Here is a 27,940-nt window from a genome sequence, read left to right as displayed (position 1 = left end):
AGTGCTACATTTACTGGAGAATATCCTGTTCAATGGCATGCAGTGCTACATTTACTGGATAATATCCTGTTTAATGGCATACAGTGCTACATTTACTGGAGAATATCCTGTTCAATGGCATGCAGTGCTACATTTACTGGAGAATATCCTGTTCAATGGCATGCAGTGCTACATTTACTGGAGACTATCCTGTTCAATGGCATACAGTGCTACATTTACTGGAGAATATCCTGTTCAATGGCATACAGTGCTACATTTACTGGAGAATATCCTGTTCAATGGCATGCAGTGCTACATTTACTGGAGACTATCCTGTTCAATGGCATACAGTGCTACATTTACTGGAGAATATCCTGTTCAATGGCATACAGTGCTACATTTACTGGAGACTATCCTGTTCAATGGCATACAGTGCTACATTTACTGGAGAATATCCTGTTCAATGGCATACAGTGCTACATTTACTGGAGAATATCCTGTTCAATGGCATGCAGTGCTACATTTACTGGAGAATATCCTGTTCAATGGCATACAGTGCTACATTTACTGGAGAATATCCTGTTCAATGGCATACAGTGCTACATTTACTGGAGACTATCTGGTTCAATGGCATACAGTGCTACATTTACTGGAGAATATCCTGTTCAATGGCATAAAGTGCTACATTTACTGGAAAATATCCTGTTCAATGGCATAAAGTGCTACATTTACTGGAGACTATCTGGTTCAATGGCATAAAGTGCTACATTTACTGGAGAATATCCTGCTCAATGACATACAGTGCTACATTTACTGGAGAATATCCTGCTCAATGGCATACAGTGCTACATTTACTGGAGAATATCCTGTTCAATGACATACAGTGCTACATTTACTGGAGACTATCTGGTTCAATGACATACAGTGCTACATTTACTGGAGAATATCCTGTTCAATGGCATGCAGTGCTACATTTACTGGAGAATATCCTGTTCAATGGCATGCAGTGCTACATTTACTGGAGACTATCCTGTTCAATGGCATACAGTGCTACATTTACTGGAGAATATCCTGTTCAATGGCATACAGTGCTACATTTACTGGAGACTATCCTGTTCAATGGCATACAGTGCTACATTTACTGGAGAATATCCTGTTCAATGGCATACAGTGCTACATTTACTGGAGAATATCCTGTTCAATGGCATGCAGTGCTACATTTACTGGAGAATATCCTGTTCAATGGCATACAGTGCTACATTTACTGGAGAATATCCTGTTCAATGGCATACAGTGCTACATTTACTGGAGACTATCTGGTTCAATGGCATACAGTGCTACATTTACTGGAGAATATCCTGTTCAATGGCATAAAGTGCTACATTTACTGGAGAATATCCTGTTCAATGGCATAAAGTGCTACATTTACTGGAGACTATCTGGTTCAATGGCATAAAGTGCTACATTTACTGGAGAATATCCTGCTCAATGACATACAGTGCTACATTTACTGGAGAATATCCTGCTCAATGGCATACAGTGCTACATTTACTGGAGAATATCCTGTTCAATGACATACAGTGCTACATTTACTGGAGACTATCTGGTTCAATGACATACAGTGCTACATTTACTGGAGAATATCCTGTTCAATGGCATACAGTGCTACATTTACTGGAGAATATCCTGTTCAATGGCATACAGTGCTACATTTACTGGAGAATATCCTGCTCAATGGCATAAAGTGCTACATTTACTGGAGAATATCCTGTTCAATGACATAAAGTGCTACATTTACTGGAGAATATCCTGTTCAATGACATACAGTGCTACATTTACTGGAGAATATCCTGTTCAATGGCATAAAGTGCTACATTTACTGGAGAATATCCTGTTCAATGGCATACAGTGCTACATTTACTGGAGACTATCTGGTTCAATGGCATAAAGTGCTACATTTACTGGAGAATATCCTGCTCAATGACATACAGTGCTACATTTACTGGAGAATATCCTGCTCAATGGCATACAGTGCTACATTTACTGGAGAATATCCTGTTCAATGACATACAGTGCTACATTTACTGGAGAATATCCTGTTCAATGGCATACAGTGCTACATTTACTGGAGAATATCCTGTTCAATGGCATACAGTGCTACATTTACTGGAGAATATCCTGCTCAATGGCATAAAGTGCTACATTTACTGGAGAATATCCTGTTCAATGACATAAAGTGCTACATTTACTGGAGAATATCCTGTTCAATGGCATACAGTGCTACATTTACTGGAGAATATCCTGCTCAATGGCATACAGTGCTACATTTACTGGAGAATATCCTGCTCAATGGCATAAAGTGCTACATTTACTGGAGAATATCCTGTTCAATGACATAAAGTGCTACATTTACTGGAGAATATCCTGTTCAATGACATACAGTGCTACATTTACTGGAGAATATCCTGTTCAATGGCATAAAGTGCTACATTTACTGGAGAATATCCTGTTCAATGGCATACAGTGCTACATTTACTGGAGACTATCTGGTTCAATGGCATAAAGTGCTACATTTACTGGAGAATATCCTGCTCAATGACATACAGTGCTACATTTACTGGAGAATATCCTGCTCAATGGCATACAGTGCTACATTTACTGGAGAATATCCTGTTCAATGACATACAGTGCTACATTTACTGGAGAATATCCTGTTCAATGGCATACAGTGCTACATTTACTGGAGAATATCCTGTTCAATGGCATACAGTGCTACATTTACTGGAGAATATCCTGCTCAATGGCATAAAGTGCTACATTTACTGGAGAATATCCTGTTCAATGACATAAAGTGCTACATTTATTGGAGAATATCCTGTTCAATGGCATAAAGTGCTACATTTACTGGAGAATATCCTGTTCAATGGCATACAGTGCTACATTTACTGGAGAATATCCTGCTCAATGGCATACAGTGCTACATTTACTGGAGAATATCCTGTTCAATGACATACAGTGCTACATTTACTGGAGACTATCTGGTTCAATGACATAAAGTGCTACATTTACTGGAGAATATCCTGTTCAATGGCATATAGTGCTACATTTACTGGAGAATATCCTGTTCAATGACATAAAGTGCTACATTTACTGGAGAATATCCTGTTCAATGGCATACAGTGCTACATTTACTGGAGATTATCCTGCTTAATGGCATAAAGTGCTACATTTACTGGAGAATATCAGAGGGGATGACATAAAGTGCTACATTTACTGGAGAATATCCTGTTCAATGACATAAAGTGCTACATTTACTGGAGAATATCCTGCTCAATGACATACAGTGCTACATTTACTGGAGAATATCCTGTTCAATGGCATACAGTGCTATATTTACTGGAGAATATCCTGCTCAATGACATACAGTGCTACATTTACAGGAGAATATCCTGCTCAATGACCTACAGTGCTACATTTACTGGAGAATATCCTGTTCAATGGCATACAGTGCTACATTTACTGGAGAATATCCTGTTCAATGGCATACAGTGCTACATTTACTGGAGACTATCTGGTTCAATGACATACAGTGCTACATTTACTGGAGAATATCCTGTTCAATGACATACAGTGCTACATTTACTGGAGAATATCCTGCTCAATGGCATAAAGTGCTACATTTACTGGAGAATATCCTGTTCAATGGCATACAGTGCTACATTTACTGGAGACTTTCTGGTTCAATGGCATACAGTGCTACATTTACTGGAGAATATCCTGCTCAATGGCATACAGTGCTACATTTACTGGAGAATATCCTGCTCAATGGCATACAGTGCTACATTTCCTGTTCAATGGCATACAGTGCTACATTTACTGGAGAATATCCTGTTCAATGGCATACAGTGCTACATTTACTGGAGAATATCCTGCTCAATGGCATAAAGTGCTACATTTACTGGAGAATATCCTGTTCAATGACATAAAGTGCTACATTTACTGGAGAATATCCTGTTCAATGGCATATAGTGCTACATTTACTGGAGAATATCCTGTTCAATGACATAAAGTGCTACATTTACTGGAGAATATCCTGTTCAATGGCATACAGTGCTACATTTACTGGAGAATATCCTGCTCAATGGCATAAAGTGCTACATTTACTGGAGAATATCAGAGGGGATGACATAAAGTGCTACATTTACTGGAGAATATCCTGTTCAATGACATAAAGTGCTACATTTACTGGAGAATATCCTGCTCAATGACATACAGTGCTACATTTACTGGAGAATATCCTGTTCAATGGCATACAGTGCTATATTTACTGGAGAATATCCTGCTCAATGACATACAGTGCTACATTTACAGGAGAATATCCTGCTCAATGACATACAGTGCTACATTTACTGGAGAATATCCTGTTCAATGGCATACAGTGCTACATTTACTGGAGAATATCCTGTTCAATGGCATACAGTGCTACATTTACTGGAGAATATCCTGTTCAATGGCATACAGTGCTACATTTGCTGGAGACTATCTGGTTCAATGACATACAGTGCTACATTTACTGGAGAATATCCTGTTCAATGACATACAGTGCTACATTTACTGGAGAATATCCTGCTCAATGGCATAAAGTGCTACATTTACTGGAGAATATCCTGTTCAATGGCATACAGTGCTACATTTACTGGAGACTATCTGGTTCAATGGCATACAGTGCTACATTTACTGGAGAATATCCTGCTCAATGGCATACAGTGCTACATTTACTGGAGAATATCCTGTTCAATAGCATACAGTGCTATATTTACTGGAGAATATCAGAGGGGATGACAAAACTCAGCAGCAGGAAGAAATGTACAATGTACTGCCTAAATATAAACTATGGATAAACATATATCTTGAAATTGAGGTGAAGGTGGTCAGGAAATCTAAGAGGAATAAGCTATCCTGCAGGTGTTCCATTCTCTCAGAAAAAAATAAAATAAAAAAATGCTAAGGCTTGGGGCAGGATGATCACACTGCTTAGTGTTGTCTTCCATATTACCCTGGAGCTTAGGGCACCGACAGGATAATATGCGTAGCACTTTACCCCCCTTCCCCTGCTGGACAGGAAGAATGTCACTGGATTACTGTTTCTCTGCACATCAGCGCCGATAGCGTGATCGGTTGTTTACACTTACCACGTAGCCAGAAACTGCAAGTAGGCACGGACCATGCAGCAACGCACTGCAGAAATGCAGGCTTGCTGCATTTCCGCTACACCACATTATGTCGCAATAGTGTGTAAGTCTCCATAGACTTACATTGCCTTCAGGACAAGCCGCGCACGGGAGAGTACCACGCCGTGCATAGTGTGAAAATACCCTAAAAGGTACCTGACCTGGCATGATAAACTATGTTCCTTTTTTCTCACTGTAAGGGTTAAGAATTCAGGGCTTTAAATGAAAGTTTCTCTACAGACTCAGTCGGACTGTACCATGCTGTCAGTTTGCCTCAGATAGTATTGTAACTTCTAACCACTACATTTTTGCACCTTCACGATCCCCTGGGCATGTGTCAAGGCGGAGAGAAGCGAGTGTGGTAAATTCAGACGTTTACTCAAACATTCCTCCAGGGTGCTTGGGCGTTGTGGAAGAAAACCCCCAGTATCCATGTGAAACAGAAAGATGTCAGCTACCTGCAAGAGACACAGTAAGAACACACTAACAACATGGCGCAAATACATTTCTATCATGTATAACACATTGGCTGGAGATCAGATCGGGGTTAGGGCTGTGGTGGGAATGTGTGGCATAAAGGGGACATGACTACATATGATCCTCATCGGGCCACATGGCATTCTGTTGGTGAGCTATAAGGTACAACATTACTTTTCTTTACATTTAAACAGCTTTTAATGTTTATCTTAGACCATAATCCCCATTTATATGCATCCTTTCAAATGCCCCATTCATAAAGAGCTCACCCAGGTTTGCTGTATCTCACAAGACTGGGGCACAGGTCCACTTTAAAAGACACATGAACTGACCCATAACATTTACCAATCCCCGTTTGAATGGGCTCCCCCTGTTGGGCGGCTCCCCCATTTGTGGCTTTAAATAGAGCCAGCGGAACAGAAGATAAAGGTGCATTCACTCAGCTGTGGCATGCTTTGTCCACTCTGTGCACACTGTATGTATGTGCATGAGCAATGTACTCATGCCCAGTAAGCAAATACACAGAGAGTGCAGAGTGGACAGAGCATGCACTGCTTCTTCTTCTTCTGCTCAACCGACTCCAGTCTGAGCTACAAACAGGGGGAAGAGCAGCGCAATGGAGGGGAGCCACTCCAAACCTGCAGACGGGTAAGTATTAGATCACCCGGGGTCAGTTCAGGTGTACTTTATCACTAAATTTAAATAAAAAAAAATATTATGCATGTTACCAACAATTCACATATCTCAGAACAGTCGAATAGATTACCAGCTGTCTCCTAAAGTCAATGCAAATGAAGGAGATCTACAGGATAAACATATGTAACATTACAACCTAGCTATCCCATATCCTATCCTCCTTCTGCTGAGTGAACCTACCTGGGTGTCAAACACGTTGCTCAATGCAACTCCGTACTGGTGATAGAGGCAGTCTGACAGGCCACGGCAGTCATGGATCACCTGTCATGGAAGAGGTCAATGACAAACATCACATGATGAAAAGCAGACCACGGCATGAACGTATCAAAACGCTAACGTCAGCTATACAGGTGCATTTTTTTGCACAGCCAGTGTGATTGCTTTGGTCAAATCTGCTAGGACTCTATTGTCCCCAAAATGCACGATAAATTACCTACTTAAAGGAGTCATCAGGTAAAATGTAATAAAATAAGTGCTACTTACCGGGGGCTTCCTCCAGCCCCAAGCATTTCCCTCGCCGCAGCTCTCCCCGCAGCTCGCTCCCGGTTCCCAGCGATGACGTCAGGCTGACCTCCAGCCTGCGCAAGCGGCGCTGTCAATCACCGCCACGTGGGCCGCAGCGGACTGCGCAGGCGGTCTGCGCCTGCACAGTCCGCTCCGGCCCACGTGGCGGTGATTGACAGCACCGCTCACGCAGGCACAGTACAGGGCAACCTGGAGGTCGGCCTGACCTCATCGCCGGGGACCGGGAGCGAGCTGCGGCATGCTTGGGGCTGGAGGAAGCCCCCAGTAAGTAGCACTTATTTTATTACATTTTCCCTGATGACTCCTTTAAAGAGAACCCGAGGTGGATCTTCGTGGGGCAGATGAGATACAGAGGCCTGTTCTCTGCCTAATGACATGGCTCTGTGTCCCCCAACTGCCGTGCTATAGCCCCCCGAGTTTAGCGACAAGATTTGTTGCTAACTCGGAGGTAAACACAGGGGAGAGGGATTCCTTGTTCAAAATGCCCGCCAGGGGCGTTCCTGCAGGGTTACCCTCTCCCTGGCCACGCCCCCTTCCGCTCCCCCGCATGCGGTTTTTGCGGCTACCTGATCCGCTGAGCCCTGCAGATCAGGTAGCCTACTTTTTTTTTAGCCCACCTTGGACTCTCATTAAGGCAAAATGGACATTTTAAAACATCCCATTTTTGCACTAATTAGAGCAAATAGGACATATAATCAATGTATTACCCCGTCTCCCTCCGTTACAATGATGGGGCACCCAAAGTTCACGACCACGCTCCCATAGGAGCCAAACATCACAGGTGTCTGTGCTCGTGCCTGTGCAGTAGCATGAAGCTGCCTCTTGGGCTTGGCGGAAAAAGCCAAACCCAATGGACCCCGTACAAGCCACTTGCGCAGGGCTTGTCAACAGCAAGGACGAGAGCCATAGGGGAAGTCCTCCAGATGTTTCCCTCTTCCGAAGTGAGTACCCAATTTGGGAAGTTTTTCTTTCCTTCACATTCTCTTTAAAGAGAACCAGAGATGAAGCACTCTCATGTATTTTATTACACTTATCAGTGGGAACATGACAGTAAACACCTACCCTGTTTTTAGTTTCATTCTTCTCTGCTTAATCTGTCTGTTATCAGCTCTGATAAGAATCCCTGAGTGAGCATTCAGTCTAGGTTTGACCTGCAATCATTATAGCTGAGTCATTCTCCTGTGAAATCTTTTCAAGCCCAAGCCCGCCCCCTCTGGCTCAGCTTCCTGCTTTGCATACTCAGAGCTCTGATGACTGGGAGGAGCTGCTCTGCTGAGAAAGAAGCTCTGAAACAACAGACAAGTGTGACTGCTGTGTGCACTGACTGTGCAGTCATCATTATTATCTATGCTTGTAAAAAAAAGATAAAAAATCGGACTGGCACTAGATCATTGGCTGAACCACTGAGGAAGCGGTGAAACCACTGTGCCTCCAGAGTAAGGTCCAATATAGCAGTTTTAGGAGAAAAGCTTCAGGGCACCAGTGGATTAACAAAAGAACACCTTTATTTCATCCTCAGTACAAAGATTAAAATTAGAATTAGATGTTGTAGCCTCGGCTACAACATCTAATTTTAATCTTTGTACTGAGGATGAACTAAAGGTGTTCTTTTGTTGATCCACTGGTGCCCGGAAGCTTTTCTCCTAAAACTGCATTATTATCTATGCAGTTTCATTCCTATGAGAGACACTTCCCACAGGCAGCTGCACAGCATACCAGAATAATAAAGCACACAGATGAAAGGCTGCAGCAGCAGCCCTGCTTGTCTATAGTTTCATAGAGCCTAGACAGCACATCCAAAACAGCTCATAACCTGGAAGCAAAAGGGATATGAGCCGGCGACCATATTGAATTTTTCCTGGAGCAATGATGGATAAAAAAACACTCAAAAAGGCACACCAGAGCGGTGAAATTATCAGGTAGAGTATTTATTCTTTACAAGCTATCGACTGATATGTTTATTTTGTGTGAAACGTTCATCTCTGGTTCCGTTTAAATGCACATGAATTCAATTGCGGGATTGAAGCCTACTGAATAAATAATAGTGCTTCATTTTTTTATACATGGCATCCATAACCGTGCATTAGCAGGGCTATTGGATTCCAATGTGATTTTGCATTAATTAATCTGAGATTTTCGTTTTTGTGAATTTGTGTTTACCACACATCTAATGCAAGCCAATGCCGTTGTAATCAATCGTTCGGGCCCAACAATGGGAAGGGAAAAAGCATAAACAATCCAAATTGCCTAAAAGAATCGGCACCAATAACGGTACCTGATCCAATTGATGCAGAAGTATTGCAGAAATCTTAGTAAGGCTGCAAATTCCAGAAGATTATGCTTATGCTTGGCACACACCATGCAATTTCCCTTCAGATAAATGGGTTGAATTGATTATTTCCAACAGGTCCGATCTGATTTCCGATCGCTTTTCTGATTGATTTTGTATACAAATGATTGGAAAATTGATCAGAAAAACATTCGGAAATCAGATCGGAACCTGTAGGAAATAACTGATTTGATCCATCTATCTGATGGGAAATTGCACGGTGTGTACCAGGCATTAGAAGCGCAGTTCTATGTCTGACATGGGTTCAATTTAAACTTACCATAGCCAGGTACACAGCAGCCTCATCCAGCAAACCATCACTTACATCCTGAAGCTTGGCGGAGTAGTAGCATTTGATGAACTCCATTGCACTATACAAACTTCATCATATTGGAGCAAAAATCTAATCAAAATTCAACCAAACAGCTACTGACTAGCTTTATACTGCCTGTTGAAATAAAAAAACTATGTCTATTTCTATCAGCTATATCTACTGTATATTCTATATGGAGAGTTTATCAGTCGTACTTGGGGAAAGGGGGCGCCGGTAGATACATAGCGTAATTGACTATGAAAAAAAAAAATACAACAAATAACACAATCACAGACATGTTTCCTGCAGGACTTACCTTGATAACATTTTCATCCTCCAGGACTGTCTTCAAGCCACGTTGAAATACAGTTGGGCCAAGTATTGTTATATCAAACAGGTAAACATGGCTCTTGCTTGCCACCTAGTGGAGAAAAAAAGAAGACAAAATACTGCACATCCATAATAAAAATAGGTCAATTCCTGGAGTGATTTGTTATTTTTGTAAGTGGTTAATTTTATATTGTATAGGCAATTTCAGAAAATAACTGCAGCTGCCTGTGTATAGTAGAGAACAGGAAGAATGTGTCAGCAATAGGACCTGCAATGTAACAACATAGCAAACTATGTAAGCAGACTTAATTTATACAGGGCTGCCCATAATTATTCATACCCATGGCAAACTTTGGCTCAAAGTTGCTTTTATTCACCAAACAAGAAATTTTTTGATGGAAAATGGCATAGGTGTCTCTCAAAAGATAATAAGACGTTGTACAAGTAGCAATATTGTGGGGGAAAAAAACCTCTCAGCTTTTATTTACATTTCAGCAAAAAGTGTCCAGTCCAAACTTATTCATACCCTTCACAAACTGTCACAGTCTGTGGGAAAATCCAAAGTTCTATACCTTTCCAAATAGTCCAAGCTGTTCTAAAGCATCCTAATTACCCTGATTAATTGGGATCAGCTGTTTTAATCAATTCACCAGGTGTAAAACAGCAGCTCTCTGCAGTTGGTTTGTGAACAGTCATGGCTAAGACAAAGGAGCTCAGTGAGGACCTGCGGCTGCGCATTGTGGCTGCTCACAAGTCAGAAAAGGGCTACAAGGCCATTTCTAAATGTTTTCCAGTTCCAGTGACTACAGTGCAAAGTATTATTAAAAAATACAAGATGTTCCACACTGTGGAAAATCTTAGAGGATGTGGTCGGAAGCCAAAAGTGACATCTGTGCTGGCCAGGAGGATAGTGAGAGAGGCGAAAAAGAATCCAAGGATCCCACCAAGGCCATCCTGATGAATCTGGGCTCTGCTGGTGACAATGTCTCAAGGCAGACAATCCAACGGACACTGCACATTGCTGGGTTCCATGGATGCAGACCAAGGAGGACACCACTTCTCCAGAAAAGGTACACAAAAGCTCGCTTGGCCTTTGCAAATGCTCATCTGGACAAATAATAAGACTTTTGATCTTCTGTGTTATGGTCAGATGAAACAAAAATTGAATTGTTTGGTCACAATGATATTTCCTTCATTTGGCGTAAAAAAGGAGAAGCTTTCAACCCAAAGAACACTATCCCCACTGTCTAACATGGTGGTGGGAACCTAATGCTTTGGGGGTGTTTTTGAGCCAATGGACTAGGGAACCTAATCACAGTAAACGGCAACATGAAAAAACAGCAATACATGAGGATTCTCAATGACAACATCAGGCAGCCTGCAGAGAAACTTGGCCTTGACCACCTGTGCACATTTCAGCATGGTATGACCTAAAACACACAGCAAAAGTGTTGAAGAAATGGTTAGCAGACCACAACATTAAAGTGGATCCGAGATAAACTTTTACTCACTGCATAATTGTGTTCCTTTCATATAGTTTATAAGACATTCCTCAAGCCAAATACTTTTTTTTTGTTTTAATACTCAAATTCCTTATAAACTAAACAAGCCTTGCCCACAGCTTCTCCAGAGTGCCTTGGCACTCTCAGACTCATGTAGCAAGGGTTTATGGGAGTTCAGTCTGGGCAGGAGGAGGAGCTTTACTAGCCAGAGATTTCAGAGGCAGAGGGGAGTGAAGTTTTCACAGGCTGAGGGCTGGAGATACAGATCAGCTTGCCTGTGTGTAATGTGACAAACAGAACATGGCCACTCTCACTGTATCACACAGGGCTGTGGAGTCGGAGTCGTGGAGTCGGAGCAATTTTGGGTGCCTGGAGTCGGAGTCAGGAAAAAATGCACCGACTCCGACTCCTAATGAATTTGTAACTGTAATTAAAATAGAAAATATGATAACATGTTCTATTTCTCAGATAATAGTCATTAAAAATAATGTATATACCGGTATACAGTATATATACAGTAATAGCTGTGCTCAGTCCACAAAAATGAAATAAACCAATCAAAATTAGTTACTTGTGCTGCTTCAATAAAGCAGTCCCCGTATTTTTAAAGTCAGATATACATATCTGATTGTGACTGTATATATGATGTGTACACAGGAATCTCTTATATATACTAAATAACATCTATGCTGTAAGAATAAAGCCTGATGTGTAGCTGTGTCACTAATAGAGATGGTCAATGAGATGGAAATAATTCTGCATTGATGCTGGTTTATGCAAATGTACGCACTCTCTTTGCTCATGAAAACAAATAATTTGATATGTTGTTAAAATTTGGTTTGGTGACTACAAATTAAAGGGTACCTGAGACGGATGAAAAGAAAAGTTTTATACATACCTGGGGCTTCTTCCAACCCCCTTCAGGCTAATCAGTCCCTCGCTGTCCTCCTTCACCACCTGGAACTTCTGCTATGAGTCCTGGTAATTCAGCCAGTCAGAGCAGTCTGGCTACATGCCGCTTCCACAGCCAGGAGCATTCTGCACCTGTGCAATAGTGCTGCGCAGGTGTAGTACGCTCCCGGCGGCGGAGTGTGTGCATGCGCACTACACCAGACTGGCTAAAGTACCTGGACTCATACCAAAAGATCCAGGTGGCGGAGGACAGCGAGGGACTGATTAGCCGGAAGGGGGTTGGAGGAAGCCCCAGGTATGTATAAAACTTTAATTTCATCTGTCTCAGGTTTACTTTGGTACACAATAGTACTATACTCTACATATGCACTCCCCACAGAGCTGCAGGGCATCCACTGAGAATGTTGTGCACATTGAACAGAGAGGTGTTGTCTGTCACCCATAAACCTTGTTCAGATTGTGCATGAAGAATGTGTAATAGAGGAAGAATCTCCTCATTCCCCTGCAGAGTACCTGCACATCACTCTTACATGCACCCACACTTACATTGCCTAGGGCCTGATCCATGTTCTTTGTTCCGGTCTGTACCTTTTACAAGTGCTCTTACCAAGGACTAGTTTTAGTCTAAAGGGAATAAATATAGTAGTCTACATATCCTTCTCACTTCAGTTGTCTTGTAAAATTCCTAAGCGTTGGCAGTTAAGAGACAAATTTCACGTTACATACTGTTAATCAACAAAATTGTAATATGCAAATTAGAGGAGTCGGAGTCGATGGAATCCTAAACTGAGGAGTTGGAGTCGGTGGATATTTGGACCGACTCCACAGCCCTGGTATCACAGGAATAAATAATCATAAACTGTTGAAGCTGTTTTGCAGCTAGATTTGCAGTGTAAACTATCTAAACCTTAGATAAGATATATAGACAAGTTACTTGTTATAGTTAGTTTTTCATCTCGGATCCGCTGTAACGTTTTGGAGTGGCTTAGCCAGAGTCCTGACTTGAATCCAATTGAGAATCTGCGGAGGGAGCTAAAGATCAGGGTGATGGCAAGAAGACCCTCCAACCTGAAAGATTTGGAGCTCATTGCTAAAGATAAATGGGAAAAATACCTGTGGAGACATGCAAAATGCTGGTCTGCAATTATAGGAAGTTTTTGATTGCTGTAACAGCCAATAAAGGCTTTTCTATTGATTATTGAGAAAGGTATTATAATTTTGGACTGGATACTTTTTGCTCAACTGTAAATAAAAGCTGATAAATGTTTTTTTCCACAAAAATGCCTTTACATCTTTTTATTATCTTTTGGGAGACACCTGTCATTTCCTGTCAAAAAATGACTTGCTGATTGAATAAAAGTAACTTTATAAGTTTCGATTAGGTACAGCTGATCAGAAAAAAAAGCAATAACTAAATACACATGAAATACTGTAATGATTAAGGGCTGTGCTTCTGACATAGGAGACGTGGGTTCAAATCTCGGCTCTTACTATTCAGTAAGCCAGCACCTATTCAGTAAAGAGTTCTTGGCCAAGGTTCCCTAACACTGCTACTGCCTACTGAGCGTGCCCTAGTGGCTGCCTCTCAAGCGCTTTAAAAAGTGCTATACAAATGTCGAATATATATATATATATATATATATATATATATATATATATATATATATATATATATATATATATATATAATCTTTTTCTTCAACTCTTTCTCCTAGGAGATTCTTCTTTTTGCACTCTGTAATTGAAAAAGTACTGAAAAGTGGTGGAAATGTATTGATAAAATGCTTATTACTTACCAGTGGATTAAAAAGGCATTTTATTGATAATGTGAAAATACCACCTAGGAGAAAACTTAATTGGATGAGGCCCAATTTGTCTAACATGAATGAAACAGATCTGTCCAGACTGTGCCCCCCCTTCCCACAAGATCCCTCTGTAGGCTGATGGTGGAGGGAGGGTTAGTGGTATCTTGATCATCGCATTTCCCAAGAAGTGATGTGGAAAGGAAAGAAGGACTGCACGACATCCCCTTACCACAGAGAAAAGCAGGAGGGTGAGTGCAAGCATGACGGAGCCATGGTCCCACCCGTGAGACCACCAGCTTCAGTTAAGAAAGTAGTGGGTGGCTGTGATTCGCGGTCTGGGGCAGCACCCCCATCTGATTGAGGAATATGGCTTCTCAAAGCCTGTTGAAGTCTCTCTATGTGCGGCTACTTCCGCACCAGCTGATCAGGAGCAGCGTGCACCATACTGGCTGCACACACTGTACGGAATGTATGATAATAAGGGGACAGAGGAGGACACAGGGGGACAGAGGCAGACACATGGGGGGAGGAGGACATAGGGAGACATGGTGGAACATAGGAGGGCACAGGGGGACAGAGGCGGATGTTGGGGGACAGAGGCAGACACATGGGGAGGGGAGGTCACAGGGGGACATGTTGGAACAGAGGAGGACACAGGGGGACAGAGGTGGATGTAGGGGGACAGAGGCAGACACATGGGGAGGGGAGGTCACAGGGGGACATGGTGGAACAGAGGAGGACACAGGGGGACAGAGGTGGATTTAGGGGGACAGAGGCAGACACATGGGGAGGGGAGGTCACAGGGGGACATGGTGGAACAGAGGAGGACACAGGGGGACAGAGGTGGACATCTCCTTTAGCTTTGACCTTGGTTTCTTTCTTGCATCTCTTATCAATATCTTTTTTGTCAAGTTTTAGTTGACTGCCTCACTTAAATGTGTTATTCAGATTGCTCTGCTAACATGTAGATACCAGGGAAGACATCAGTTTTCCAGCAGAGCTTTCCATTTGAAACCCTCCTGGAAGTGCTAATATACATAATGTGACAGCTTTTCTCCATCAGCAACCAGTCTTGCCGAAGTGGTAGTCCCTTTCTCACTTGGTTTGCTCTAACTCCCGAGGTTCTCCTTTCTCTCTCTCTCTCACGCACACACGCACGCACGCACGCACGCACACACACACACACACACACTCTCTCTCTCGTTACCACTGAAATCACTCCAGCAAGGCTGGTTTCTTAGAAAAAATGTCACATGGTGTAAATTAGCCCAAGAGGTTTTAAAATAGAAAGCTCTGCTTAAAAACTGATGTCTTTCCTAGTATCTACATGTTAGTGGTGTAATCAGAATAACATATTATTCACTATAGTGCCCCTTTAAATTGGACCTGAACTCTTGCACAGGACAGAAGGATAACATAGAGAAATGCACCCTGTATGCATTTACAGAGTTTAGCCTGTCTAATTCCCCCTCATCTGGGACTAATCACAACTGTAAATTGATCTCTCAGCTGTGTCAGCTGGCTGCCTCAGCAGAGCAGCTAATTTGTAAACACAGAATGCAAACCCTCCATGAAAGTAGGAAGTAGACACTCTGCAGATTTATTGCAGGATTTGTATCAGCTGTAACAAATTAATGCTTTTCTTTAAAGGTTATTATGCTGTTGCTTATCTTTTAGAGTAGAGAGGAAGTTCTGAGTTCAGGTCCGCTTTAAGTAGTGACCATCATGTATATTAGCTACTTGGAACAAGGCTCGGATTTACCTCACAGGAGCCTAAAGGCACAGATGTCCTGGCATGCTAGACTTCACCCTCCATGAACCTGCAAACCCCTGCTGAACCTGGGAACCACACCGCAAGTGTGTCCCAGCTGATACTTCTTTACTTTCCTTGCCCATCATAGGTAGCTACAGGTGCCCCTAAGTATTAGGTAGCCAGAAGTACCATCAGTATTAAGTAGCTAGAGGAGCCCCAGACTGAAGGCAGATTTCATCAGTGGAATGCAGAGAGCCGGGTGAGTAACCTCTCATTCACACTCTCATCAGGACTCTGCATAGGGAAGGAGGGAGGTGCTTGAGAAGGGGAATGAGCTGACTTTCCAACATCAGGCGCCTGTAGGCACATGCCTACAATGCCTTCTGGTAAATCCGGCCCTGCTTGGAACAGGAGTAAGAGTTGAGATGCATAGATATATTAACTGATTTTTATAACGGCACTTCTCTTTTTAGATAGCACTGTAGTAGGCCATTTATTCCCCTATTTAACTATTAGTTATTTGTTTATATGGGGGACAGAATGCCGAACACCCGCTCCTATTTTTATAAAGCACTATGGGGCATATTCACTAAACTGATCACCGCAGTTTAGTGACTATAATACCCCTATGTAAGTAAACCCTTGAAAACAACAGGAAGTATAGTATTTCAGTGCTGCTTGGGCTTATAAGCACCAATAAATGTATCATTCTTTAGGATATTTACATGATTTTAAGGCTGCTTTTACGGACAAATAGCTCTTTCCATTAGTAGTCAGGTTCTATAAATACTTGTTTTCTCTCACAGGCATATTTAAGAAGAAATGAGAAAACAAATGGAAAATGAAATACGCAAATTAACTCACAAATAAAAAGCTCTTCAGGCAGCCAAAATGAAATAACCCAATATTTATGTTCTTTTGGAAAACAAAATATACGCAGCACATAGGATTTTATAATCCAAAGCACACCTTAATAGGCGCAATATTAAACTGCTGTATTAGAGTTTCAAGTATATACAAACATAAAAACACGTACATTCCAAAACGTATCCCTAAATATTGTCTCACAGCTTGCCAATACATCAAGATCTGATTTAACCTTTAACTTTGTAAGCAATCTTTTTTTTAGGAGAAGTGAGGCTAGTTTATGGAGCAGCCTTGAGTTATTCTGCTTTTGGCTAATGGTTTTAGATTGAAAAAATACTTTCAATGAAATAGCCAGAGCATGTAATGACATGCTCTGTCTGCATGAGGACGAATATGGGGTGGGGTGGGAGTGTTGCTTGGGGTTGTATACATTACCTATCCAGGTGTCTTCGGCAGAGAAAGCCACTTTGCCCCTCTCCTTGGCATTGTGGTGATGGCCATGTTTCCGAAGACTGCCCAAGGTCTTCGGAAACCTCCCCGAGTAGCTGTGGCACGCAGGTGGGTGTGCACATAGCCTGGGTGTCGATTTGAAAAAATATAACCCGGGCCCGTTCTAACAGGGAGGTGGAGCGATCGCCTGCCTGGATGGATGACGTCAGGACAGGTGAGTACTTTGCCCAGCAACCCCCCAATCTTCTATCATGCATATTTCTATTTTCATTTTAGGTACTCTAATTTTTCTCTGTGCGTGTTATGTGATAAGTTCTATTCAGCTTTCCCTACTGCCACTGAGAACAGTCCTCATGTTTAATAAACCTGCTCTAATAAGAATTAGTGGTAATCAGTAAAAGTATCAATGTTTTAAATGCCCAGGTCTGATTTTAAAGTGTACCTGATATGGGGCCTCTTTAAAAATGTATACATACCTGGGGCTTTCTCCAGCCCCCCCCGGCCTGATCGCTCCCTCGTCGTCCTCAGTCGCTTTCTCCTTGTCCGCAACTGGCCCCGCAAAATCCTCCAGTTGGCACAGCGCAGTCCAGCACGGCGCACTCCCCTGTCTCACTCCCATCGCTCAGGAAAGTTCTGCGGCTGTGCAAAATGCTCCCGGCAACGTGAATGCAGTGGGAGCATGAACATAGCCAGGCCATGCATGCGCACTTGACCTCGGACCCAAAGACTTTCCAGGGCCAATTGAAGACAAACGGGGAGTCAGAAGAGGACAGCGTGGGAGCGATCAGGCCGGTGGGGGCTGGAGGAATCCCCAGGTATGTATATTTTGTTTTTATACGGCCATCTCACGGTACCTTTAAAGCGAACCTTAAGTCACCTAAAAAAAATGAGATGAACTCACCTGGGGCTTCCCTCAGCCCCAGCAGACGATCGGTGCCCTCGCAGCTCCGCTCCGATGTCCCAGGACCCGCCGGCGACGACTTCCGGTTTCGCCGTCACCGGCCGACAGGCATGGGAACGCGAGTGATTGTTCGCGTTCCCAGCCTGTATATCGCCCCCTATGCTGCTATTGCGGCCTGGCTTAAGGTTCGCTTTAAGGGTATGAATACACACTAACAATCTGGTCCTCATGATAGGGGCTTTTACTATTTGATTTAGCCACTACTACGACTTAATTTACGTACACATGCTAGATTAACCACTACCTGCTGTCATGAATGATACGAAAAATTGTGCACAAAATCAATTTTGTATCGTATAGCACGGCAGACCGTCTGTTTCACTTTTAAATGTACTTAGAATTCCCCATCACCCACTCTGAATGAGAGCAGAGTTCCCCCACCCACTTCACACATATCTTTTATGCCAAAATGTTCTTTTCATGGGTAACAAGAGCCTGTCCTCAACTGCAGTTTAAAAACTTCCCTCCAAAACTTTAAATTAGAACAATGCCAACCTCCCATTTATTAATAATTCGAGATGGGTTATCACAGACAGAAAACAAATCTAATTTCCGTTTTCTAAAAATCAGCATGATAACCGGTCCAACTTATAAGGCTTATTTCACAAAGCCAAGTGAGATTCTTTAAAAGTGTGGTCCCTCAGCGACCGTCTTTGTCTCACAAATTCCATCGACTAAGATCTTCACACATGTGCCCTCCAGGAGATCAGGGCACATAGACCTCCATAATTTGCTTTGTTTCAAGGACTCTGAAACCAATGCTTGCATTTGAACTGGACTTTATTTTATTCAAATCCCACAAGGACTGCTAAGCTAAGTAAACCTTTCACAGTTATTCCCTGTGTTTATATGTTAATTAGTTTATGTGTTATTAAAACGTTTAGGGCTCGTCTCCACTAGTGCGGCGTGCGTCTCGCAGACGCACGCCGCACTGAGCGGGATCGCAGGCGAATCCCATGAGCTATGGGATTCGCAGCCTCCGCAGCGAATTCTGCGGGGGGGGGGGGGGGGTGGGGGGGGGGGTGGTGGTTTCCGGCCGAATCGCTCCCGCAAGCGATTCCGCTGCTGCCCTGTCATCCCCTATGGCAGAGTTTCCCCGTGCGAATCATGTGCGGGGAAACTGCAGAATCGCGGCCGTAATGGAAACGGGCCCTTACAGTTATGACCTGTTTCTGAACATACACTATCGTACTTGCTCCTCTGAAAGCATTACCTTATGTTCTCTAGTATTTTGTATCTACAACCCGTACGCTGGAATCGGGCACAGATAGGCAGATCTGGCGCAGATTTCTGCATACTCCTAAGGGTTGATTAAGTGTTCTCAGTGGGTTGTTATAGTTACGGTCGTGCTCCGTTAGTAGCACTTGGTGGCAAGCATTTGAATTGTATGTGTGTGGTGAATCCTTTGTGGTGAGTCAAAACGCTCCTCTAGTCGGTTCATAGATTGCGACCACGTATGGGCATCTATGCTCAAAGTGACAGCGAGTCCATTCTGACTCTGAGCGATTAACCCAATCAAGGATCGTCCCTTGCGGTCCTTGACACCTGCCCCTGCGCCGTTTTAAAACGTCCTGTTGGTCCCTGTTAAAGTGGACCTGAACTCTTGCACAGGACAGAAGGAAAACACCCTGTATGTATTTAGAGAATTTAGCCTGTTTAATTTCCCCAGATTTGTGTCTAAACACAAGTTGTAATCTGATCTTTCCTCTGAGTCACATGACTGCTATGGCAGATAAGCTCATTTGAATGCTCAGGCTATTAACATTTATTTAGGAAAGGGTTCTTTACAGTAAGAGTGATTAAGATGTGGAATGCATTCCCACAGGAAGTCGTTATGGCAAACTCTATACCTGCATTCATGGCTACCTTTCCTCTGAGTCACATGACTGCTATGGCAGATAAGCTCATTTGAATGCTCAGGCTATTAACATTTATTTAGGAAAGGGTTCTTTACAGTAAGAGTGATTAAGATGTGGAATGCATTCCCACAGAAAGTCGTTATGGCAAACTCTATACCTGCATTCATGGCTACAATTACTAGGTTATGCCTAATGATGTTGATCCAGGGATTTTATCTGATTGCCATCTGGAGTCAGGAAGGAATTTTTCCCTTTAGGGGCTAATTGGACCATGCCTTGTGGGGTTTTTTTCGCCTTCCTCTGGATCAACAGGGGTATGTGGGGGACGGGCTGGAGTTGTACTTTGTACTGGTTGAACTCAATGGACGTATGCCTTTTTTTAACCAAAATGACTATGTAACTATGTAACAATATGTCGGCTTCAATGAAACAGGAAGTAGAAACAATGCAGATTTATTTTAGGATTTGTATCAGCTGTAACAAAGAAATGTTTTCTGTTTAAAGGTTATCAGGCTGTTGCGTTTTGCTCTTACAACACCCTCTCTATCTCAAAGAGAAAGCAAGTGTAAGGACATCTAGTGGTCAAGAAAAAACATACATACAAAAATAAAAAAACACATTTCACACTACATTTTATACAGGTGGACACCTGTACCTAGCTAGCTTTTACTGGGCGACACCTGTACCTAGCTAGCTTATACTGGGCGACACCTGTACCTAGCTAGCCTATACTGGGCGACACCTGTACCTAGCTGGCTTATACTGAGCGACACCTGTACCTAGCTGGCCTATACTGAGCGGCACCTGTACCTAGCTAGCTTATACTGAGCGACACCTGTACCTAGCTAGCTTATACTGGGCGACACCTGTACCTAGCTAGCTTATACTGGGCGACACCTGTACCTAGCTGGCCTATACTGAGCGGCACCTGTACCTAGCTAGCTTATACTGGGCGACACCTGTACCTAGCTAGCTTATACTGGGCGACACCTGTACCTAGCTAGCTTATACTGGGCGACACCTGTACCTAGCTGGTCTATACTGAGCGGCACCTGTACCTAGCTAGCTTATACTGGGCGACACCTGTACCTAGCTGGTCTATACTGAGCGGCACCTGTACCTAGCTGGCCTATACTGAGCGGCACCTGTACCTAGCTAGCTTATACTGGGCGACACCTGTACCTAGCTGGCCTATACTGAGCGGCACCTGTACCTAGCTAGCTTATACTGGGCGACACCTGTACCTAGCTAGCCTATACTGGGCGACACCTGTACCTAGCTGGCTTATACTGAGCGACACCTGTACCTAGCTGGCTTATACTGAGCGACACCTGTACCTAGCTAGCCTATACTGGGCGACACCTGTACCTAGCTGGCCTATACTGAGCGGCACCTGTACCTAGCTAGCTTATACTGAGCGGCACCTGTACCTAGCTAGCTTATACTGGGCGACACCTGTACCTAGCTAGCTTATACTGGGCGACACCTGTACCTAGCTGGCCTATACTGAGCGGCACCTGTACCTAGCTAGCTTATACTGGGCGACACCTGTACCTAGCTAGCCTATACTGGGCGACACCTGTACCTAGCTGGCTTATACTGAGCGACACCTGTACCTAGCTGGCCTATACTGAGCGGCACCTGTACCTAGCTAGCTTATACTGAGCGACACCTGTACCTAGCTAGCTTATACTGGGCGACACCTGTACCTAGCTAGCTTATACTGGGCGACACCTGTACCTAGCTGGCCTATACTGAGCGGCACCTGTACCTAGCTAGCTTATACTGGGCGACACCTGTACCTAGCTGGTCTATACTGAGCGGCACCTGTACCTAGCTAGCTTATACTGGGCGACACCTGTACCTAGCTGGCCTATACTGAGCGGCACCTGTACCTAGCTAGCTTATACTGAGCGACACCTGTACCTAGCTAGCTTATACTGGGCGACACCTGTACCTAGCTGGCTAATACTGAGCGGCACCTGTACCTAGCTGGCCTATACTGAGCGGCACCTGTACCTAGCTAGCTTATACTGGGCGACACCTGTACCTAGCTAGCTTATACTGGGCGACACCTGTACCTAGCTGGCCTATACTGAGCGGCACCTGTACCTAGCTAGCTTATACTGGGCGACACCTGTACCTAGCTGGTCTATACTGAGCGGCACCTGTACCTAGCTGGCCTATACTGAGCGGCACCTGTACCTAGCTAGCCTATACTGAGCGGCACCTGTACCTAGCTAGCTTATACTGGGCGACACCTGTACCTAGCTGGCTTATACTGGGCGACACTTGTACCTAGCTAGCTTATACTGGGCGACACCTGTACCTAGCTGGCCTATACTGAGCGGCACCTGTACCTAGCTAGCTTATACTGGGCGACACCTGTACCTAGCTAGCTTATACTGGGCGACACCTGTACCTAGCTGGCCTATACTGAGCGGCACCTGTACCTAGCTAGCTTATACTGGGCGACACCTGTACCTAGCTAGCTTATACAGGGCGACACCTGTACCTAGCTAGCTTATACTGGGCGACACCTGTACCTAGCTGGCCTATACTGAGCGGCACCTGTGCCTAGCTAGCTTATACTGGGCGACACCTGTACCTAGCTAGCTTATACTGGGCGACACCTGTACCTAGCTGGCCTATACTGAGCGGCACCTGTACCTAGCTAGCTTATACTGGGCGACACCTGTACCTAGCTGGCCTATACTGAGCGGCACCTGTACCTAGCTAGCTTATACTGGGCGACACCTGTACCTAGCTAGCTTATACTGGGCGACACCTGTACCTAGCTGGCCTATACTGAGCGGCACCTGTACCTAGCTAGCTTATACTGGGCGACACCTGTACCTAGCTGGCCTATACTGAGCGGCACCTGTACCTAGCTAGCTTATACTGGGCGACACCTGTACCTAGCTAGCTTATACTGGGCGACACCTGTACCTAGCTGGCCTATACTGAGCGGCACCTGTACCTAGCTAGCTTATACTGGGCGACACCTGTACCTAGCTAGCTTATACTGGGCGACACCTGTACCTAGCTAGCTTATACTGGGCGACACCTGTACCTAGCTAGCTTATACTGGGCGACACCTGTACCTAGCTGGCCTATACTGAGCGGCACCTGTGCCTAGCTAGCTTATACTGGGCGACACCTGTACCTAGCTAGCTTATACTGGGCGACACCTGTACCTAGCTAGCTTATACTGGGCGACACCTGTACCTAGCTGGCTAATACTGAGCGGCACCTGTACCTAGCTAGCTTATACTGGGCGACACCTGTACCTAGCTGGCCTATACTGAGCGGCTCCTGTACCTAGCTAGCTTATACTGGGCGACACCTGTACCTAGCTGGCCTATACTGAGCGACACCTGTACCTAGCTGGCCTATACTGAGCGACACCTGTACCTAGCTGGCCTATACTGAGCGGCACCTGTACCTAGCTGGCCTATACTGAGCGGCACCTGTACCTAGCTAGCTTATACTGGGCGACACCTGTACCTAGCTGGCCTATACTGAGCGGCACCTGTACCTAGCTAGCTTATACTGGGCGACACCTGTACCTAGCTGGCCTATACTGAGCGGCACCTGTACCTAGCTAGCTTTTACTGGGCGACACCTGTACCTAGCTAGCTTATACTGGGCGACACCTGTACCTAGCTAGCCTATACTGAGCGGCACCTGTACCTAGCTAGCTTATACTGGGCGACACCTGTACCTAGCTGGCTAATACTAAGCGGCACCTGTACCTAGCTAGCCTATACTGGGAGACACCTGTACCTAGCTAGCCTATACTGGGAGACACCTGTACCTAGCTAGCTTATACTGGGCGACACCTGTAACTAGCTAGCTTATACTGGGCGACACCTGTACCTAGCTAGCCTATACTGAGCGGTACCTGTACCTAGCTAGCCTATACTGGGAGAGACCTGTACCTAGCTAGCTTATACTGGGCGACACCTGTACCTAGCTAGCTTATACTGGGCGACACCTGTACCTAGTTAGCCTATACTGGGAGACACCTGTACCTAGCTAGCTTATACTGGGCGACACCTGTACCTAGCTAGCTTATACTGGGCGACACCTGTACCTAGCTAGCCTATACTGAGCGGTACCTGTACCTAGCTAGCCTATACTGGGAGAGACCTGTACCTGGATACCTACCTACAAAAATCTGCAGGGATTCTAAAGAAAGATGTGCACCGCAGGACAGGTAATGTATAAATGCACACACTGGGGTACATTATACACGGGGGGCAGCAGCAAGGCAACGGACGTGGACGATTTCCCGGGAATTGGCCTGCAGAGTATTGGCAGCCGACTGATCTCTTTCTAATCAGATTCGATTGGAGAGACATTTGTCTCTTGGTAAAATCTGCTCACCATCTCTAGATGTATGGCCACCTTTACATTCGTATTAGTGCAGCGAGTAGCTTGGAAGTATAAATGATCAGAGATTTTGGGGAGTCATTTTGAAATTTAGTTTATATTTAGTTTTTCAAGCTTTTATTAAACTCAAAATGTACACTAGACCCCTGCTTGACACATTTTGGTAAGTTTCAGGAAAAAGGTTGTGAAAATTAACTGGATCACTTTTAGCACAGAAATCCAGCAGAAACTGAACACCAGGGAGGTTAATCCCGTGTTGCCCATAACATCCAATCAGATTCTAGCTTGTTTTTTTTTTTTTTTTACAGTTTCTGAATGCCTAGGAAGGATTCCACAGATAGATTCTGTTAGCACTTTCCTCCAGGTTTAACATTGCTATTTATCCGGCTGCACTTGGGTGGTGAAAGGGGAAAGAGGACAAGGTTATACAAATTAGTTTACCACTAAAGTAAAATTATAACAGGCTATAAATTCTTGCTGTTGGGTATTACCTGAAGCCAGCAAAGTTTACCGTGACGACACACGTTTGTTCCAGCAGCGGCTATGCCAATGGCAGGCTGACACTGAATGTGACTGATCTAATCAAGAAAACAGACATCACTGTATGAATAGCACCTTGCAATACATCTCCCATTGCACACTTTAAAAAACTCAGCAAAACACTTTTTTTAAATGCTAATGTGATTTGAATAGTAATTAAATTTGCTTCTGTGCAATAATTATTAATAAAACAACAAACCAACAGGAAAATCCCTGTGTGTACTTGGAATAAGGCATAATGTGTTCAACAGGCGATGGTGGAATTTTAATTCTGAGCTGGGCACTAAAAATGGCAAGTGTTTTTTTTTTGCCATAAGTATAACAAACTTCCAGTCTGAGACAAACACGGATGATTCAGCAGAGCGGTTTGCAGAAAAATCCATTGCAATGAATGTTTTAAACGAGCTGGTACAGTCATTGTTTCATATCCAGCTCCTGGCATCGACTGGCACCACTAAGTACCGGTAAAGGCCAAGGACCTCCGGCGAGGCTATGTTTACTTTACTGAGTGTCTGTTTGTTTGTACCTGACACCTATCTGCTGAACAAAGGCCTGCACTGACTTGGTTTATATAATCTTTCCAAGCTATTTGGTGCTTCCTGGTGAGGTCCAGAAACAGATCAGCAGTCATGTTATTATAGGCGTTCCAACTGGAAATTATTTTGATGCTGGGATTAGAGCAAGGATTGCGTGCATGTAAAAAAAGGCGCCAGGAAATTTGGGCACAGGGCGAAGCCCAAAATCGTCTCACCCAGCGCCTGCAAATGTCCCAGCTATTTTAAATACTATTACCCTACTAATACCCTAATTGGCTGGTGGCCGAATTATGCCGCTTATATCGTGATATAGGCTACAGCAGCTGCCTGTGTTGCTATAGCCGTCATTCACATTAAAGTGTACCTGAGACGGGGGGGATTTAAAGGATACCTGAGCCGTAATTCTATTTAAAAAAGGGCGCCTTCTGTGTGTGTGTGGAGTTGTGCAGAGGCTTACTGCACCTCCCATGCCCCGGCGTCACCCTCCGTTCTCCTTCAATTTGCCCTGTTCTTGCCTTCATGGTTGGCACAGTCAGTGACCTCCAACCCGGACGTACTATGCTGCACATGCACAGTATGTCCGCTTGGGCGCATTGTGACATGTGCACCCAAGTGGAAATACTGCACGTGCGCAGCGTAGTATGTCTAGGTCAGAGGTCACTGACTGCGCCAACCAGGAAGGTAAGAACAGGGCAAACTGGAGGAGAACGGAGGGTGACGCCGGGACATGAGAGGCGCGGTAAGCCTCTGCACAACTCCCCACACACACAGGAGGCGTCCTTTTATAAATAGAATTAGCGCTAAGGTATCCTTTCAAAAATGATACATACCTGGGGCTTCCTCCAGCCCTTCCAAGGCTGATCGCGTCCTCATCGTTCTCCTGCGCTGCCTGGATCCTCCGCAATTTAGCCACAAAAGTCCTTCAGTCGGAGCTCCGGCAATGCGAGCTCCCCCACTACTGGACAGATGCAGAATGCTCCCGGAGTGCATGTATGTGACCAGGCTGCGCATGCGCAGTACGCCTCACACTACAGGACATTTGGGGCCGAATTGCGGATACAGAGGATCTAGGCGGCGGAGGATGACAATAGAGCGATCAGCCTGGAGGGAGCTGGAGGAAGCCTCTGGTAATCTTTTTTAACCTCCTTGCCGGTTATCCCGAGCTCAGCTCAGGGTAACCTGCGCAGGAGGATTTCTCAGGCCCCGCTGGGCCGATTTCCACAATTTTTTTTTATTGCACGCAGCTAGCACTTTGCTAGCTGCGTGCATATTTCGATCGCCGCCGATTCGTTGCTACCCACTGCGCCGCCCCTCCAGACTTCTTGCTCAGCCTGCCCAATCAGTGCCAGGCAGCGCTGAGGGGTGGATCGGGATTCCCTCTGACGTCATGACGTCATCCTGCCCCGGTGACGGGGGAAGCCCAGCAGGAAATCCCGTTCTGAACGGGATTTCCTGCTTTCAGAGAGTGCCGGCGGCGATCGGTTTAGGTAGAGGGATGCCGCTTGTCAGTGGCTATCATGTAGCAAGCCCTGGACTCGCTACATGATTTAAAAAAAACAAACAAAAAAAACACGCGGGCCGAACGCAATGTGAACAAGGCCTTACTGATGGTTAGAGCAACAGTTTTGGGAATGACTGCTGTACAGACACATGACTTGGCTACAGCATTTGCTGTCCTATGGAGAGGAGGGGCAACAGGTGGTGAACAAGTAAGTGGTTCCTGGTGCCTGAGATCAACCACAGTGGATCAATAAATAATTGTGGAGCAGCTGTGCACACAGATTTTAGGCCCAAGCAGACCTATCTTGGGCAAAGATCCACTGTATATCTAGCATGCACATGTCAGATAAAAAAAGATTTTGTGAGATACTGAATTATTTCAAACTGCGAAAATGTAACAACTGTAAAAACAGACACATCTGTGTAGCCTGATGAATGGATTAGTAAACAAAATACTTACTGCAAGGTTAAACATTGTTTGGAGTTGATCAATCACAGTGCAGTGTATCTCTGGTTTCTCTACTGTAACAAAGGAACATTATATGAAAGAGGTTTCAGTGACATTAAACTAAAAGTAAACTTTTGCACTTGACTACTGGCTGAGGATCCGTCAGTCCTCACATTACAGAACGCCATTACTGCGACACGTGAGACTGAGATTTCTCAGCTTGTCAGATTGATTCTCTTGATCGATTTCAGACTGAAATCAATTGAACAACTGATTAAGCGGCCATGTTTTGGCACTAATTCTCTTTCGATTTGATACAAATTATCAAATCGGAATGTTGATTGGGCCACAATATTGAGTGGTGTATGGGCACCAGAAACCAGAGATGTGATAAAAAGAAAGTTTTATACATACCTGGGGCTTCCTCCAGCCCCATGCGCACGGATTGCTCCCACGCCGCCGCTCTCACTCAGTGTGCCCTCTAGGTATCTCTGCGGCAGCCGCCAGAGATACGTAAAGAGTGCACTTCTCT

At 44.4% G+C, this 27,940-nt stretch overlaps 1 protein-coding gene across 1 annotated transcript in view; it reads right to left on the bottom strand.

The window, feature by feature from the left end:
• LOC137563644 (piRNA biogenesis protein EXD1-like) overlaps nucleotides 1–27,479 on the bottom strand; it is a 32,448-nt gene extending 4,969 nt beyond the window's left edge. The window contains exons 1-5 of the mRNA XM_068276346.1: nucleotides 27,421–27,479; nucleotides 24,876–24,962; nucleotides 9,867–9,971; nucleotides 6,564–6,644; nucleotides 5,525–5,668 (exon numbers count right to left, since the gene is read on the bottom strand). Of these exons, the coding sequence (XP_068132447.1) occupies nucleotides 5,525–5,668; nucleotides 6,564–6,644; nucleotides 9,867–9,971; nucleotides 24,876–24,962; nucleotides 27,421–27,435 (432 nt within the window). The 5' untranslated portion in view covers nucleotides 27,436–27,479. The remainder of the gene's footprint in view (nucleotides 1–5,524; nucleotides 5,669–6,563; nucleotides 6,645–9,866; nucleotides 9,972–24,875; nucleotides 24,963–27,420) is intronic.
• Between the last annotated feature and the right edge of the window lie 461 nt (nucleotides 27,480–27,940).

The sequence above is a fragment of the Hyperolius riggenbachi genome, chromosome 1 (genome assembly GCF_040937935.1).
Source record: "Hyperolius riggenbachi isolate aHypRig1 chromosome 1, aHypRig1.pri, whole genome shotgun sequence".
Classification (NCBI taxonomy): Eukaryota; Metazoa; Chordata; class Amphibia; order Anura; family Hyperoliidae; genus Hyperolius; species Hyperolius riggenbachi.
The sequence above is the reverse complement of the archived record's forward strand: the minus strand, read 5'-3'. Positions and strand labels throughout refer to the sequence as shown.